Raw genomic sequence first — 18,929 nt, 5'->3', positions numbered from 1 at the left:
TCGCATCCCAATCTGGAGCAGCCTGCTAACGTCAGGTGTAATCTGATTGCAAACACACCACGTGCGTTTCTTCCAGATGAGCAAGCTTTACATAATTTTTCATTGCTCTTATTTTAGTTTGTTAACAAACACCATTATTATGAGCAAACAGCCTGATTGCGGTATTATCAAATGAATCCCTTCTGCTCACCCCACCCTTCCAGCACATGGAAATACCAGCAAAAAGCGCCTTTTTCCCACCTCCCCATTGTACCACCTGCGTAAAACACCCAGTTTTAAGCTGCTCATGTTATCAAGAGCCAGGAGGGAGCCTTGAAAGAACCTGACTTCAGGCTATAGCACTAAATTACAGCAAGACTTCTCCTCTATTAAGATGCTTGGGAAATATTCCAGGCAGCAGTTTGCTCACCTTTAACTCTAGAACAAAATGGACTGAATCACATTGATTCGCCGAGTTCTTTTTCCCCAGTGGGAACTCACCGGAGATCCTCCTGTAAGTTTACTCAAGTGTAACTCTACGCAGCAAGAGCTACAACACCAGGATTTTCTTCAAGGAAGTTGCACTTCTATAAAACCCATTAAACAAAGCCGTGTATTTGCCAAATAGCGGCTGCTCGAGTTATGAAAGAGAGTTTGTTGAACAGAAAACAAGCGAATACATGTCTGACTGCCTTTCTCTTCCTCTCTGCTGGCTGAGGGACAGACTCAACGCTGAGATCACACCAACACGGGGCTTAAAGCTTCTTCAGGACGGACATTTCAGAACCAGCCAGGTTCCTGGAGCCATAACAAGGGAATTCACAAATACTATTCTATTAAATCTTTTCTACTAACTCTTAAGAGTCCTTCACACCAGTAAAAATTATAAAATGATGTCACAGGTTTGCTTTCAACCAATGCTCACATTCGCCAGCAGATCCGAACAGGCACTATTTGGATGCTTTGAACTGTTTTTTAGAGGAGTAAGACAGGTTGGCCACCGTGCACTTGTCAGATACACAGTGCCAAGCTCTTAACGAGCTTCCAAAAGCAAAACAAAGTATGTTTTTCTTACTCAAGCATCACAAACATGCAGGTGTAAGTTGTTCCAGCTGCCCAGTAACTGGAGCTAGAATTTAACAGGTCACATTAGCTCTATTTCAACAGCCACCTCTATACATCCTTCAACCAACTCCGGGCAATCCTGACACACTCAGCATCTGGTCCTGGTTCAGCCGAGTCCTTTACACGGTACCTGTAGCAAGGAGGCAGTGGGAGGCATGATCATCATTAAGGAAAAGCAACCGGAGACATGGGTCTAGGTGACAAATTCTGCATTTCATATGACAGGCACCAGCCACATTCCCTAAGCAATAATAATACAAAAAGGTGCTCATTGCACCACATGCACACAAAGGGTTGAGAATCCCAATCCATTGTGGACTTCCATTTATCTCCTCCTGTGGTCCATATAAGATTTGTGATTTAGGAAACCTCCACAGCAATGGGGCAGGAGAAACAAAGACAACAGAATAAACTTCATCTTTTTTATTCTGCAAAGCAATATGCACATCTTACAAACACAAAATTAATCTAGGAGAGAAATGTCATTTCCAAATCAGCTATTAACCATCATGCAACAAGACAAGTGAAATGTAAGAACAAAACAAACCAAACAAGCCATCTTAACCCTACAATCACCTGCAGAGGGTTGAAAACCAAGGCTCAGATTTTCTATGTAATGGCAAAGAAAAAACGCAAAAGAAAATGGCAGCTTTCTAAGAACAAGAAAACACGTACAAATAGAATCAAAACTGATTCAAGTCATAGTTAAAAAGAAAAAGAAAACAAAAAAGGAAAGATCAATATGATCTGAACTTTAAGTTTTTACTCTTCTGTTTGGCTGCATTTAACTTGTGTAGACTGCGCCCAGAACAAGCCCATATTGCTCAGTTCCACGCCGATGGACGCGCTCCCCCCTGCGCTGCAACACGGGCTGCGAAAGGGGAAACTAAGGCCAAAAAATACAACTCTAACCTTTTCTCTTTTGCATTTGTGTGTTGCAATCTTAGTATTTCTGGGTACTTCAATACGGCGGGTGATAATCGCAAAGCAGGCTCCTTGTATTACCAAGTAGCAAAACAGATTTTAACTAAACTTTAATTAGAACATTCGGAGTTCGATTTCTAATTTGCTGAAAGGGAAAGGACGCGGCTTTGCTTTTTTAAAGGGGTTGCGTTATGTTGGGTGTTTTTTAGGTATTTCCAGAATTTGCAACGCCACCCCAATCTGCTTCCTATTCCTGCCTTTGGTCCCCAGATCAAGCCACGCTCGTAGGGAACTCTGTAAGCCAGTATTAGTGCACACGGCTGGGTAGGTGTGCATTAGGAACAGCTCGGACAGTTTTCAGGAGGAGCCGTCTACCTGTTTTGACCTCACCGATTCATTCGGCGAAGCCGGATTAGCCCGGAGCAGCACCAGGAGAACACTGGAAGCTTTGTTTTATCCCTAAACTTCAAACTTGGCCACCTCTAAAGCTTTGCCTTAACATCCCTGGAGAAAAATGCATGTTAGTTAACACCACTTAAGTAACCAAAATTCTATAAAGGAAACGTGTTCTGAAGAGAAGTGCGACTACTTTGCTTCAAATACACTGAAGACTTGTGAACTTACTGAAGTCCCGTACATACAGACCAGTAGGGTACCATTCAATAGTGTCTACAGATAATAAACTAAGAATTTTAGGCCAGCATAATCGAGACTGTGAGCTTTTGACTTCAGTTCCTTCTTTTGTGTAGTCTGGAGCGAAAGGAGGAAGGGGAGAAAGCATTTGTGTATGTGTGCAGACCTACAGTTTCTGACGAGAAAGCTGAAAGACAAGATGTAAGGTCAATTAAGGCAACCAGTGAGATTTTAAAAGCAGTGGTGGGTAAGTCTGCAGGAAAACCCTGACTCTGGACAATGGAGGCTACTCAATAAAAAACCAGAAAGAAACAGCAGAAGTCAGAATGAGAAAGGGAGAAATGCACAGAACAAGAGCTCGGAGTTAAGAATGGGCACAGAGAACAGTGTGTGCTTTACTGGGGGGTTTCTTTGACCTTATGGCAGCAGCCCCAGCGCTCTCCTTGCCGCTCTCCCCGAGCGGGCAGCGTTCGCTGGCAATGGGACAAAGCCAAGAAAGTCCCATTTCCAGCTGCCCTTCAGAGATGGACAGAGTCCCAACGCGAAGCTCTGGAGCACACTACGGGATTTCCTTTCGTTATCTGCACTTGCCCAAGGCTGTGCAGAGCCCCGACAGACTGCTAATACAATACAGCTTTTTATCACACTTCACTTTCTAGAAAAGAAAAGAAGTTTAGAGCAAGCTGCTCTGCAGCAGAGAAGCAGGATCCTGGCGGGAGGGCTGCGGGGGGAGGCCAAGCGGACAGCACTCCAGTCTCCCTGCTGACCGATTCTCCAGCATTCAGCAAGCCAAATGAAATTTAAATAAAATAAAAATCCAACTTAGCACTTTTCAATAAGAAACATTTTAAGATGGGACTTCACTCTTTTTTTTTTTTTTTACTATGAATAAAAGCACAAGTTTGTCCTAAATACAGCACTATTAAAATGTGAATAAGTATTTCTTTTTCAAAAACAAATCTAAAATGTTGATATCTCTTTTTTTTTGCAAGCAAGGAACAAATGGAAGAAAGTATCAGGCCACGCAAACACACATTTAATTAATGTAGTAGATTGGTGGCTTTGGAAATGCGGTATTATATCAAAGGTGCATACTGGTTCAAACACACTGTACATATCATTGGGCAAAAAACAAAGATCTGTTGGTTCGTTTGAGACACTTGCAAAGGCATCTTAACCTGCCCAGATGCAGCTAGGACAAAAATATCTTGCTCTGACTATATGTAGCCATATCACTAAACATATCTACACAAACATTCGGCTATGTCCACAGGTAAAGACTGAAAGTTTCCGGCCGCACTACGATGCGGAACAAGTGCATCACCTGACCTATTCTGAATATACCTTTATAAATATGTACAAATCAATTACAGGCACTTGAAATGTCTTTGGTTGGAATAACCCAACATTGCAAGATAATGTATTCACAGAGTGTTAAGACCCATTCTGGGTTCAGCAGGCAATGATTACGGTTCTCAGTCATTCTCAGTCAAAGGAGAGGGTGGATTATGCTTCTGACAAAGCAACCTAGGCGAAAGAAAAAGAAAACATTTAATTAAAGTCAGATTCTTCATCCTGTAACGGTGATATTCCTGATCTCCACACAGCTGGCAGATCTGTCCTTGCCTTTTCATAGAACCTTGAAAAGTCTGACTTGGAAAGGAAATCAAAGTCAGTTTGAAGGTGTTTTGTACTCAGCATAATCAGTTTTTAAAACACAAACACCACACAAGAAACCAAAACACCTCATACTCCAAATCTCATTAATATGAAAAGTGCCAACATTAGCTTCCTACTTCACAATTAAGCATATTCACATTTAATCCTTCAAGAAAAGTGCAGGTCTCCAATGCAGTGTTGAATATTGACTGTTTCAGTAGCTTTGTCATTGTTTTCATTTAATTCTCATTAACAACTATTAGAATTACGTACCATGCTTTATTCAAAGTTTTGTGTCTGTTGTGATAAGAGACAAATAAAACTACCCAATGCTATCTATTCAATGCTTCATACAAACAGTACAAGTAACATCAGAATCAGGGTAGGACAGCTGCATTATAGCACTTACTGAACTGCAATAATCCAGTTCCAAGAAATCTGAGGATCTACTAAGCCCATATATGCATTTTGTAGCACCCATCTGTACTGTCCACAATGAAACATCCGTGTCTCTTTGAAAAGGAATTAAATCTACACCCCCAAAGATAAGAAAGAACAGTCTGTACTATGCAAAAAAGGAGGTTTTCTATGTTTTCTTATCAGAGTCAATATTTTGTTATTACACAGACTCACCTTTTCAGAGCAGAATTCTGTATTGCTTTGCCTCAGTTTGCTTGGTCTGCCTTTAATAACTGCATAGCAGAACATTGTAATCACCATCACAAAAAGAAAGTAACTGGTATGCATGAGATGCAGGTTTATAAGAGAGCGATCATCCTGCACAGAGAATTAAAACCATTTATTGACAATGCACCATTAGCTGGCATTTTATATTAAAGCAATAACTATCAGATCAGCACAGAAATTACTTCATGAATCAACTTTACGCAGCTGGCACAGTAATGAAAACGATTCCTAATTGTGGCACATAAAGAGGCCAAATGTTCCTCACGCTAAAAATCTGCACGGGAGATCTCTTCCCATGTACTGACAATGTCTTTTGTCAAATGATTTCAGGATATAAATGTGAGTTATTAAAAGCTGTGAGGCACGTGGAAATTACAGGAAGACCATCATGCCCACCAGGGGCAAAGCGTTTCCAACTCTGTCCCAACCCTTGCACTACATAATAAAATGAATACGACTATTTTAGGACACAAACAACCACAGTCAATTGAAACAGAGCTAAGCACTTATTCAACATAACATATAAAAACACCGTGGCACTTACATCTGGAACTATAACAGTGAGTTTGGGGTTTAAAGCATGATACACTTTTCCAATTGCTCCTTTGTAACACCAGAAAGGGTTATAGTCTTGTGCATATTTTGTATTAGAGTCCCTTGCGGTGGTAAAGATCTTGTACCAGAGCGTAGCATTGCTGTATGTTTCAGGAACACAGTGTGGTGGCTGACTGCAGGAAAACAGAAATAATTAGCACCCTAATTGCAGTTCTCTGTGTTCAGTAAGGCGAACTCTTAGAACAGCGTAAAACACAGTTTGATTTCGGACATTCCAAAAACAACAAAAAACAAAGCTTAACCAAAAGAGTGTATAGAAACCATATGATTCCTATACTATGATTAGATTGAACGACATGTTGTGCCAGTAAGTCAACAGCGCACAGCTTAATTAGGAAAACACAGGTTTTCATAAGGTTTCAGACATCATGTGAATCTACCTGGTGGTTCTCCAGGGTGTGTTGAATAGTGGCAGAGAATCTAGAGAAGACAAAGGGAAGCTGTTTTGATTAGAGGTCTGTACCTGCTGGGTGACGGTAGCAAAGCAGCATTTGGCTTATGCTGATCTCTCAGCAGGGAAGAGAATAAGAACCTCAGTGTCAAGCCTTGGCTCTCACACAAGGTAGTGAAACTAAATTATAGGGTATCTGTCCTAAATATTCACAGATTCTTTTGTTCTGAGTGCAGTTTAAAATCACAGGTAGCATACTGAAAGGCAGGTAGGGGCCAGAAAAATGCACAGAAAATGCAGTGTTGCTAAAGCTAGCAAAAGTCTCAAGCCAGGGTTTTTCCTGTGGGGAAAGGAAGGCGGGTACATAAACTTCCACAGTCAATAATTTTCATCAGGAAGTAACCACCTCAGAGAACAGCTGAGGAATGAATCACCCATTAACCAGTCTGTGACGGAGTGTTTAAAATGCACTTACACTGTGACGGGAAACACGTTGCTGGCTGCTGTGATGGTCATGCAGGTGGTGAACACGACCTGCTCGCAGTGGCCGTGCAGGACGCAGTCATCGGAATTCCAGGCAGCCGGAAGGGTGAACGTGATATTGATCTCCTCGTGGGATTCTCTGCCTTTGAGAAAGAGAAGGAAAGCTGGGTTTGGTTCACAAAAGTATCTGAGCAACAATCACTAGGATAAGGACAACATGGAAACGACTCAGGCAGTAACCGTAACCCTGACTCTGTCCCTTTGATGCCATCCAGGATCTCTGCTATCAACAAAGAGAGGAAAAAGAAAGTTTAAAAAAACCCCAAACTAAACCAAACCCAACAACAAACTACAAAAACCCAGCTGTTGGTCTTCCCCATATTTCCTGCCCCCACAAAAAGTGGGGCCATTAGGCTCCTTTCAGAAATTACAAACTCACTATTTATAAGTGAACTCATGTGTGTTCAGAGAACTTGATTAGAAAGTAAAATCACAGACCTGTAGCCTTCTAAAGACTTGGTTCCACAGTTGCTTTTTCCAACACTTACTTTTCAAATTGGAGATATTTGTGTAAACAAAAAGGTGCCAGCAGATACTGAACTGCAGATTAAGTAGTGTATGTTGACTCCACGTGCATATATTAATAGAGAACATATATCCAGGCTACTGGAAACGGAACTTGCATTTGGTAGCTTTTAAAGCAGTAACATAATAACAACATAAAATACAGTAATATAGATTCACAGCTATGGCAAATATCTCTTCACAGGAGGTTCAAGACACCTTCAGGCATTAGAAAATGCAACCCTGGCTAAAAACTAAAATTCAATGAGGTCCTATTATCAATTTCCACTAATTTTCTACAATCTCCTGCCAAAACTTACTGTCAGGGCAGCCACACAGCAGATCAGTCACTCCACACCACAGAAAGCGGAACCACCTTATTTCTTGCTGTTTCTGATATTAAAGCTTATTCATGTACAGATTTGAGATAAACTCTATGTTCCTTGATCTCTAATGTATTATATATACATTAATGCCTCTAAAATGTGAGTTAATGACTTGAAGATGTATCAAAATAGAACTGAAGATGGTCACTGTAGAAGCTTTTGCTGCTTGGAATTTTGCTGGCTTAAAAATTATCTTCCATTGTCATTAGGTTGATCACTTAGAACTGCAAAACCTGATCTTGGCAAATTCGCAGGTTCTTTTCCATTCTGAACACAGGAGAAAGTTTTTTCTAGTTTTATACAGGAATATACTCACTACAAATCTGGAAACACAGCTATGTTTTAAGTAAAAGATTTATCTCACCAATAATAAGCTGGAGAGTTTCTAATTAATTATATAGCTTTCATTCACATTTACAAAGGTCATTTCTTCCGTACCTGAGAGCCCAATTTGGTGGCCAAAAATTGTGGAACTTAGATGTGTGACATTGCGAGAGTATCCGCCAAACGGCCGCAGCGGGTCCAGCGTCAAGGTGATGGTAACAGAGATGTTGATGGGACCAGAGTCCTCGAGAGTCTGCGGAGACTGCGTGGAAGATCTCGCCTGCCCGCTGGTCACGGTGCTTTCCGGAGTCGTGGTGTCATTGATGAGATGCTTTAAGGTTTCATTCTCGGATATACAGAAGTCCAAATCATTAAATCTCAGGAGGAAAGTGTTCCAGTCCTTAAAACAAACGTGAAGATTTCAACCAGATTAGCGAATTCACTGTTGGCCGCCAGGCCCCTAGAGCAGCGCAGACCTCGGTACGTACCATCCCGTAGTTCCAGGCCATTTCACTAAAACCACATGGCTCACAAAGCAAGGACAAATCCCACCACGACCATCTCAACAACCGGGCAAGTTGTTTACAAAGGTTCAACGCCCTAAATCGCAGCCACGGCCTGAGCGGCGCTCAGCACAGCAGAATATCCTTTAAACCACGGAAGGAACAGACTCACTGGTGCATTCTCACCACGCTCAGGGCATGAGTGGTTTCCAGCAAGGTTGCCCTCATTGCACAAGAGTGCTAGAGGAGATCACAAGTGTCACAAACAAGCTGGCACAACCGAATGAGAAACGGAAAGGCCACGGGAGGGAAGAGCCACGTCAGAAGATTTGGCCTCATCCTCACACTAAAAAAAGACTATTAGAACATTCACACCAGCCTCTTTCCTTATTAAATCAGAGGCCAACCCCCCTAAGACTCTGCACACTCCCATGAGAGGGTTCTTAAGGGGAAAAAAGCCCAACTCATTAGCTTTAGGCATGTTTTTCAAATTAGTACTCCCACTATTTAGCTCAGGAACTTTCTGTACCTACCTCTGTCATTTCTGGTGACTTGATCTCCTTGATTTTGAAGAAATAACCCAGTGTCAGAAAAGCTATTGCCATAGCGCTTACACTGATCATAAAGACGACAAGCGGAGGTCGACTGCTGATGTAAACCTTCAGGTTCTCCAACAGGTTTATGTTGAACATTATTCTGATTGTTCACCTGAAAACACAGAATATCAGAACAGAGTGTGTCACAGGGAGGGGGTTGGTGATCACATAAGGTGAAAGTCTGACAATCAAAAAATGGCATCACATACCAAAATGAGAATCAATTACACGACTCTGTGCTGTTCACTGAACACAGTATGCCTTCAATAGAGCACAAATCAAAACACGCTTGGCTTCACCTTCTCAGCACCTGCAACTGCCAGCTAGGAGCAGATTTTAAGAAATGAGGACAACTTCCAGCACAGTCAAATATCGCTGAGGAGCAATAGAACCAGCTCTTTTCCTTCCCCACACACCTAAGCAGGACATACACTGCTACACGCTAATTCCAGTAATATTTTAATTCACCAAATTATGGTGCGGATGTAACAAATCAAACTTTGTACATCCCGGCATACGCTTTCAAAGCTGAGGCTGAAGCCTCAAAGATGCCTCTTCCCCATCCCTAGGGGAAGGACCAGCCCTTCAAAACAGGGCCCAAAAAGCAGCCTGCATCATTTTAGGTTTCTGCATCAGGAATCCTGTGGTCAGAAACACCAAATAACTGCATTAGGGTGGAGGCTGGAAGACTCCTTTCTTTATTTGATTCTTGCAGGACCTAGAGAACTTTTGCTAGAGTCTGTAAGCAAAGAAATGACCTTATGAGGAAAGCTATTAAATCATCAATTTTTGCCTAAAATACTTGGATTCCCCTTCTGAATTTTCATTTGCAGAGCAGAAAGACCCAGACTAAGTTTACTGTATCGCAACGTAAAGCAAACAGGGAAAAGGAGGAGCTTTCAGACAAAGCCTTTTTCAGATCCCACAATGTACAATGATCACAACTTCCTTGTGCGTACTTGAGATTTCACTGGCAGAAATGTTATTCTTAACAGAAGGAATATCGACAAAACCTGCAAAACTACTCCAGAAAGGGGAAAATTCAACTCACTGAGAAAAGACCGCAGGTCCTGAGGCAATAACCCAACACCAAGGTGTGCGTTCTGACTTGCCCTGTCTCCTCCTCACACCTCCTTGCTTCTCCTGGGTGAAATGTGCTGAAACAGGGCTCACTCCAGAGCACAGATCATGCCCTGGGTTTACTACTTTGCACCATCAACCAATTTTCATCCACTTTGCAAAGACAGGAAAGCCGGCAACTTTTTATCAGCAAGAACGATCAGGGTGCTGCAAACACCTCTTTACAACACAGAGTGTGGCTGAGGGCAGCAAATGGAGTGCAGACAAAGGATGGAGAGAAGAAGAAAAGGTGATGATAAATATGTACCTCACCAGAATTTCTATATATATCCCAGACCAGCTGTGCTATGGCCAAACAAGCCAGGGAAGGTGTTGGGAGAAGGCAGGAACAGGATGGAAAGGGAGAGCTGGTGTGGGTGAGGACCATGCTGGGTTCAATCCACATCTCTTTATGTTTTACCTCCCATCTTGTCTCCAGCAGCAAATTTCTTAAATGAGCCCTAGATAAAAAACCCCCAACACTCCATCTAAAAACATCGGGGACACGCGTTGAGATGGAAAACAATCCAAAGATAAACTGAAAGCTGAGTTGTATTCAGTGTTCCCGTCTGAATTTCCTTTTGAGAATCACAGCGCGGATGAAGGTTTTATTACAGCATTTAATCAAAGCTGAGTGTCACCCGCAGCACATCCAGCGCTGGGATCCCTTCGTATGGGGGCTTCCAACGGCGCCATTAGCATTCTTGTTTACCACAGGGTCTAAAATCAGCCATAAAACTGGATGCACCAAAAAGCAGATATCTACTAAATATTCAGACTAATATTTTTATGTAAGAGATCACCGGCTTTTAAGTGCCGGTTGCTTAATACGCTCCCATAACTCACCAGCTTTGAAAGCAATTAGAAAATGCTATAAGCTGCAATTTCTGAAGCGTAATATGCCTTCTGAGCATCTGTGAGAACAACTGTGGATTTCAATACTGGAGCTGACATGAAAATAGCAAATGGACACAGAATAACAGAATCACAGAATGTCAGGGATTGGAAGGGACCTGGAAAGCTCATCCAGTGCAATCCCCCCATGGAGCAGGAACACCCAGCTGAGGTTCCACAGGAAGGTGTCCAGGCGGGTTTGAATGTCTGCAGAGAAGGAGACTCCACAGCCTCCCTGGGCAGCCTGGGCCAGGCTCTGCCACTCTCACTGAGAAGTTTCTTCTCATATTTAAGTGGAACCTCTTGTGTTCCAGTTTGAACCCATTACCCCTTGTCCTATCACTGGTTGTCACCGAGAAGAGCCTGGCTCCATCCTCCTGACACTCACCCTTTAGATATCTGTAAACATCAATGAGGTCACCCCTCAGTCTCCTCCAAGCTCCAGAGCCCCAGCTCCCTCAGCCTTTCCTCACACGGGAGATGCTCCACTCCCTTCAGCATCTTTGTTGCCCTGCGCTGGACTCTCTCCAGCAGTTCCCTGTCCTTCTGGAACTGAGGGGCCACAACTGGACACAATATTCCAGGTGTGGTCTCCCCAGGGCAGAGCAGAGGGGCAGGAGAACCTCTCTGACCTACTGACCACCCCCTTCTAATCCACCCCAGGATGCCATTGGCCTTTCTGGTCATAAGGGCCCAGTGCTGGCTCATGGTCATGACACAGTTAATGCAAACCAGAACGAGGAGTTTTTCCACGCCACTGCCTGAAGAACTGCTGATTTTTTTCTGAAACAGAGTGCTTAAATAGCCCTAATTTTTCAACAACTTGTGAAACAGTTCAGCGCCTGTAAATCAAACCATATATTCCCACTAGATTTTAGGGATTTGGTTAATGGTTCACACACTTAAACTCCTCCTTTCTGTTAGGGCTCATTAGAAACACAACACAAATGCTATTTTCCTACCAGCTCTAGTTGTAACTAACAACTTCCTCTGTGTAAATGAACAACCTAAAGAACATCACTTTTGTTTCTTTTTCACACCGTTAAAAAAAGAAACCGACCGCTATAACCTCCTGGCAGGTCAGGAAAGCAAGATCAGATTTCACTTTTTAGTTAAATAAATAATTTAGAAAGCGGCTCTAATAAGCGCTGTACACCGCCCTCCGCTCCGGCCAAGCCTTTTCATCCTTGTGCAATAAACATCTCCACAGTCATCCAACGAGGAGAATGAAAACTGCCAGCCCGGAACATTGGGCACCGGCTCCAGAAGTAATTGAGGTGGGGAGAGTTAGAGCTGCCGGTGCTCAGGGATGCTGTGCTCTTAAATCGGCCCCCAAATTCTGTTACCCAGTTAAAAAGATTAAAACCGTAAAGGGCAGAAATACGCAAGTTAATGTGTCAGAGTCTCAGGCAAACACAGAATTGGGTAGACACCTAAAAAGCGACGAAATAGCCATTTATTCTACAATTTAAGAGAATCTTCCTCCGCAACAGCTCGAGACCAAATAGAGCAACCTTGAAGTAATTTTTCAAATTCTTCCTTATTTGTAGATGAGTTTAGAAAAGGGAACTTCTGAACCCACGGGTTTTTCAAGAGTAAATTACAAATAACGCAAACTTTGAAGTCGATTGCAAAGACCAAAAAGTCAATGAAATGAGTCATAGCAGAAGTATTAAATTCCCATTTGGGGGCTTAATATCAAATGAACTGAATTCCTAACAACAAGGGGAAAAAAAGTGTGCTGTACTAAAGCAGGTATTAAAAGTAAAATCACTGTTGCCAAAAGAAAACAAAGATAATTCTTTATAGATCAAAGTAAATGTCTGACAATTTTAATGTGTATCTTGCCATAATGGCAGCTACCGTCATTCCACCAGAAAGCTGAAAATCATGTCATTTCCTTACAAATATTTCACCTTCTTGTTGTGCATGTAAGATGGTCACAGTCTAGAGGAGGAAACACATTTTTGGGGGTGGAATAATAATAAAAAAAATCAATGAAATTAAGGAAGAAAATTTGGGATGGAAGAGCAGCCGGCAGCACCAACCCATCCCAACAGCGCCCATCAACACCTCATATTTTCTAAGCCTGAACCTCTTATTGCGAATAACAGCATTTAATCATAACTGTGCTGCTCAGTTTATTTATAAACCATGTTTTCAAAGATGTCTCATTGCCAGCAGTACAATGGGAGTTAGGAAATGGGTCACATCAGGGTTAACCACTTTGAATGAAAGTAACGTTGTGTGCCAGAAAAACATCCATACACACAAATCACCCAAAGTGTGATTTTCCTAGCAAACCATCCATAAATACCATGCAAACAAAGAAACGGTGCTGATCTCTAACTTAAGCGCCTCTCATTTGAGAACAGTCAACAGTAGCAGGTGCCAACAATATCTTTAATTTGGTTATCTTCTCATCAAACCAAACTTGATGTCTAACACCTAAAACACTGAAACAGTAAAGCAAAATAGATCACAGTTGTGTTAACTGTGAAGCTGCTTATTAAAGTTCAAAATGGTCAGTCAAAGCTTTATAAAGACTAATTGTTAATAAGAATGTCTGTATCTCTAATCTAATATCACCAGCCGATCAGGAGTAACCTCACCTAATTTTACAATTGAAAAGAAAGGATTGCCTGGTTCTCATAGCAGCAGCAGCAATTATTCTCCCCTCTCTGTTCTTTAAGGGAAAGAAAACAGGATAAAAATTAAACAGAAGCTTCTAAACTCACCAGAAGGCTGCCCTTTCATGCCCTCAAATGACCTATTCATTTGTACTACATGACCTACCAAGAGCTTTTACAGTCAATTTCTTTCAGGAATTGGGGAAATCTAATCAATTTTTTTTTTCTTCAAATCTTTCACAACATAATATTTATCATAAAACCTGCAGCTGGGAGGAAAAGAGGGGTTTCCGACTAATTTTATAGGAACATTCACTTTACCGTAATGATATCTACAGAAAAAATATGGTGCCAGTATCTGCAGCCGCTTAAGTTCAAATGAAGTGAAGAGATGTACAGTGAGTGCCATCGACCTCCTTCACAAAGTTGGGGAGAGAAGCAATTGGGACTTGGGGAGGAAGAAATCTGACGGAAATGTCACCTTGGATCCTTCACTGTAACCAGATCAGCCAGATCAACAGCCAGATGTGCAGCAGCTGCCTCAGACTGTGCAAGGAGAACATACCCAAAGTGCGAGATAATTGTGAATCGTCTCACGTCATCTCCCATCACCTGCTGAAAAGGAGACGCTTCCCTCCTGTTATTCACAGAATCACAGAATGGACCGGGTTGGAAAAGCCCTCAGAGATCATCCAGTCGAACCCTTGGTCCAACTCCAGTTCATTGATCAGATCATGGCACTAAGTGCCATGTCCAATCTCAGTTTAAAAACCTCCAGGGCCGGTGAGTCCAGCACCTCCCTGGGCAGCCATTCCAATGCTGACCACTCTCTCTGCAAAGCATTGCTTTCTAATCTCCAGCCTCAATTTCCCCTGGCAGAGTTGAAGCCCATGCCCCCTTGTCCTATTGCTGACTGCCTGGGAGAAGAGCCCAATCCCCCCTGGCTAGAACTGCCCTTCAGGTCGTTCTAGAGAGTGCTGAGCTCACCTCTAAGCCTCCTCTTCTCCAGACTAAACAAACCCAGCTCCCTCAGCCTCTCCCCATAGGTCTTGTGTTCAAGTCCCTTCCCCAGTCTTGTTGCTCTTCTCTGGACCCGCTCCAGCACTTCAATCTCTTTCCTGACCTGAGGGGCCCAGAACTGAACACAATACTCCAGGTGTGGCCTCCCCAATGCAGAGCACAGGGGAAGGATCACTGCCCTTGTCCTGCTGACCACGCTGGTTTGGATACAGGACAGGACACCATTGGCCTTCTTGGCCACCTGGGCACACTGTTGGCTCATGTCGAGTTTCCTGTCGATTCAGGTAACAGGGTCAGTCGGGAAGCAGATTTTAACAGAAACCCGAGAGCCCAGGGACTTGAAAGAACAGAACCACTCAAAATGCTTCACCAGATGATCCTTTTGGTCCCTTCCAACGTGGTACATTGTGATTCTTTGATACTTGCTTCAAATGTTTATTTTCACCTCTCAAAACACGCTTCAAAGCATAATTAAGCATTTCAACATCCCAAGAGCTACATAAACAGCAAACATTTCAGTTCTATCCACAAAACAAAGCCAAGGTAAAGAAGTAATTTGGTCAGAGCGATAGTAAATTTTAAGGATCGAATTGATACTGGATTTCAAAGGCTCAAGTTCCTGATTGTAACTCTTGTTAAAGATGGAAAACTTACAATAACAAGTAGATGAGTTAAAAAATAAAAAAGGAAAATGTGTGGGTCAGACATTACACAATCTGAGTAAACAAAGCTACCAGCTACTTAACAGCCCTGCCCAACAAACGTGTGTTGTAGTCCAAAATGTCTGTGGATTTAACACAAGGTTCCTGTGACAGCAACACTGATTTTAATTTATCATTTAAATAGATATTTATGCGCCAACACACAAACGCAAACAAGTTCCAAACACTTTTGTTTTTAGAAAATATTTAAGCCAGGAAATATAAATTATGTGAGAAAAGTCTTATTTCACTGGTTCAATGAACCCCAAATTCTGACTTTTGTTAAAAGTGAAAAACAGCATTTAAAATGTCCCCAGCTGTAAAATGAACGGAAACCGAACCTCTGGTTGAATATAGATGGTTTGTGGCCCTGTTTGCCAAGAGAACCTGTGCCATGGAAAGAGGACACGCTTTCATACACCAGTTCTCTCCTGGGCATTCTTGAAACCTCCCAACTTTCACAAGTCAAACTCGTGATTTATAAGGTGACATCACAATCTACATCGTATGGATGACAGTAAAACGTACAATGTTAAAGGCTTTGAAGTTGTACTTAAAAATGCTATTCTGGTTATTGTGGATTAGCGTGAGAGCCTGGGAGAGGAAGGCAAAAGTAAAATGATTCGGTTTTATAGGACCTGTTGAAGCACCATGAGAAATCCAATTCTGCATAGACTGTTACCAACAGCCAAACGAATGCGGTTCACAGAAGAGCTTTACTCAACAAGTCTGAAAAGTCTCGGTAACAGTTTAATAACCAGAAACTGGCTTAGTGACCAGTTTAAGGAGGTTAATCGTTGACTTCATTAAGGACCGCGGTACAGAATTCAGCTGTGTAAGTGCAGAAAAATGCCAGAAAAAGGCTCTCCAGACTGTTTGTAATGGCAACTATTGCTTGTAATGAGCACGGTGAGGCGACCCAGACGCAGACTCAGCGTGAATCACAAGCAGAAAACGCGACGCGTTGAGGAAATGGCAGCTTTGGATAAAACGGCAAAATAAGAGTTGTGGATGTAGAAAGAACTCAACGCTGGCTGTGAGAGGAGGAAAACAGCCAGCGGGTGCCAGCGACAGAGAAAATCAAACAGCAGCAACAGTGGCTGAAGTACAGGACTCGGGCAATAAGTGAAATATCAAGGATCTGGCAATAATATTACTACATCTCTACACTTCACCCCCACGGGTCAAAAGAAATAGGACTTTAATTTGCTTAGTCCAAACTCACATAGGTAAGTGGAGTCTCTGTTTTACAGATAATTAACAAAACCCAACATGCCCGAGCATACGTAAGTTTTCTTCCAAATCAAACCCTGAGTTCAGAGCCCTGGGAACCAGCTTTATCCACAGGTCAGAGTGTTCTTCTCAAAAAAATGGAACCCTCAACACAGACATGCTGTTGGCAAGGGGAGTTTCTGGAAAAGCAAAGAAATGCTGACACCAATGAGTTTCATTAATACTTAGTTTAGGGATCATTTAATAGAACAGCTTTATTTCTAATATATATATTTATATATGCTGTTTAATAAAGATGATCACTCTGCAGGAACACACGGCCAGGGGTGACGGACGTGCCAGTCTCCTGCTTCTTGCCAGGGGACAAGGACACCGAGCTCTGTCTGTGCCTCCAGATGCTCCTTTCCATGACCCAGCACACTGTCTACTTTGTATTATCAGGCAGCATTTCCAGTTCTTGTCTTTCAAGTGGGAAAGAAGAATCGCATTCCACCGGCCCTGAGCCACTCCTCAAATCACAGGAGGTAACAAAGCTACTCAGGTCCTAAATCCTCTTTGATGGGACTAAATCTAAGGTCAAAGAGCATCCGTCTGGCAGGGACAATTCAATGTTCTCTCTGCTCAGGCTGCCTACAAAAGTTGTTCCCTTGCCTTGTGAACACCTACTGATCAGAAATTGGGTTTCAGCCATCAGCTTATTCCCAGGCGGATGGAAGTGGCAGCAGCTCAGCAGATAAACCCAGAACCGTTTTGTACGTCCAACCTAGAAGCAAAAGGTTTAGTACGTATTTCCTATCACTCAACCACTAACAAAACCGCATTAATGATTTACCACAAAAGATCGGCCCTGCCACGACAGGCTTTCATCTCATGATGCGCTTCCAACTACAAAACTTCTCAGAAGTTCGATGAGGATATTAATCCTTAATGAATTCTTATCTCAAGGTTTGTCTAACAGGGCAAATTTACCCATACAATTATACGCTAGCACTAATCATGCAAACAAATTTCCCCAAAGACAAGCCCTTAAAAAACAAACAAAGAGGAAAAAAATAGCAAAGCAGCAGTTGTGCTGCAATGGTTGTGTCCCTTGTCAGGCAGGAATGTTTCCCAGGGTGTCCAGAGCTGCGATTGCGATACACGGTTCAAATTTAACATCAGGTTTCCAGCAGCCACGCTCTAGGCGCGATAAACCCCAAAATTTATTATTAAAAACGTTATAGCGCTTTTAGATGTACGTTAAATCAAAAAAACAAAAGGCGATAGAATATGGAACAGAAGAAAGAAGGAATCAGTATTCAGTATTCAGAAGCTATTTTGAAATTGAAATTACTGCTACCAGAAATACTCTATTTTGCCCTGATACGATGCCACACATACACAATTCAAGCTAACAGCCTTTCAAAATATTTTTTTAGTCAATAATAGAGTAAAACTAACCCTAAACTGTACCAGCCGAGCCCGATCAGCCCCGTGTCGATCCGCACACCGAGGCAAAGCCCGGCTCAGCCGCTCTGACCCGCAACGGGCCGGGGCCGCGGCGGCTCCACGGCGCTTTCCCCGCTTACACAACCGTCACCGGAGCAACCCAGAGCCCCGCCGGCGGGATCCCGGCCGGGACGAACCCGCAACCCGGAGCGCCCCCCGTCCCCATCTTACCAGCGCCTGAAGCGGGGAAGAGGCCCCCGGGCCGGGCGGGTGGAGGCCCGGAGACGGCGGCGGGGCTCAGAGGCGGCGGGGCTGCCGTGCGGGCGGGCTCTGCACCATCGTCCTGCCCTGACGGGGCTACGGGGACATGGCGGGGGGTGCGGAGGCCGCTGCCGGCGCCGCTGCCCGGACACCCGCCTCCTCCGCCGCTTCCGGGGACGCAGCCGTAACCTCTCACCCGGGCCGGGCCGTGCGGACGGTGGCGCGGGGGGGACAAAATTGCGGCGGCGCCAGCTACGCGCGGCCCGGCCCCCGCCCGCGGGCGGAGCCACAGCGAGCCGGGAGCCACAGCGGCCCCGGTGGCGGCTGAGCGGGCGCCGCTTCGGCCCCGCCGGCCGGTCGAGCTCGCTGCCGCACCGGGAACGGCCTCGGAGGCGGCCGCTCAGGGTCTGCGAGGCGCTCAGGGCTCGCCCCGCCCACGTTGTGTCCTCAGGCCGGGGGTGCAGCTCCAGCACCCGCACCTCCCAGCCCCTCTTCCCACCGCCCCCTTTTCCAATAGAAAACTACCCAAAACATTAAAACAAACAAGCGTCCGATGTCACACACGCCTTGCCCAGGCTGAATTTTTAAACACTCCGCAGTTGTTACTGTGGCAACCGAACTGCCTGACTTTGAAGCAAGACAAAACTATTTACCTGTTTTACCTACAGAAAGCTCATTTGCTTAATAAAATATAGAAGAAATCTTACGGGAGCCTGGTTACCCCGACACTACAACGCAGGTTCCTGTGAGAGCTGCTCCCAGTTTGTCCCATGG

At 43.7% G+C, this 18,929-nt stretch overlaps 1 protein-coding gene across 1 annotated transcript; it reads right to left on the bottom strand.

Moving 5' to 3' along the window:
- Positions 1–1,512: 1,512 nt before the first annotated feature.
- Positions 1,513–18,371, bottom strand: TMEM248 (transmembrane protein 248). Its single transcript, XM_065853304.2, has 7 exons — positions 18,126–18,371; positions 8,807–8,981; positions 7,885–8,170; positions 6,489–6,639; positions 5,552–5,735; positions 4,954–5,097; positions 1,513–4,188 (listed from the first exon to the last, which is right to left on the bottom strand). Exons 2-7 carry the CDS (start codon positions 8,963–8,965, stop codon positions 4,168–4,170), a joined length of 945 nt encoding a protein of 314 aa, XP_065709376.1. The 5' UTR covers positions 8,966–8,981; positions 18,126–18,371; the 3' UTR covers positions 1,513–4,167.
- Between the last annotated feature and the right edge of the window lie 558 nt (positions 18,372–18,929).

The sequence above is a fragment of the Patagioenas fasciata genome, chromosome 19, assembly GCF_037038585.1.
Source record: "Patagioenas fasciata isolate bPatFas1 chromosome 19, bPatFas1.hap1, whole genome shotgun sequence".
Classification (NCBI taxonomy): domain Eukaryota; kingdom Metazoa; phylum Chordata; class Aves; order Columbiformes; family Columbidae; genus Patagioenas; species Patagioenas fasciata.
Note: the sequence above shows the minus strand (reverse complement) of the source record. Positions and strands in the feature narration are given on the sequence as shown.

Excerpts from the sequence above, each read along its gene's own strand:
- TMEM248 (XM_065853304.2), bottom strand. The coding sequence starts at position 8,965 with ATGTTCAACATAAACCTGTTGGAGAACCTGAAGGTTTACATCAGCAGT. Across the intron at positions 8,171-8,806 it reads AGTCACCAGAAATGACAGAG|GACTGGAACACTTTCCTCCT; the intron begins GTAGGTACAGAA and ends GTTTGTTTTAAG. Across the intron at positions 5,098-5,551 it reads TCACTGTTATAGTTCCAGAT|GATGATCGCTCTCTTATAAA; the intron begins GTAAGTGCCACG and ends TTCTCTGTGCAG.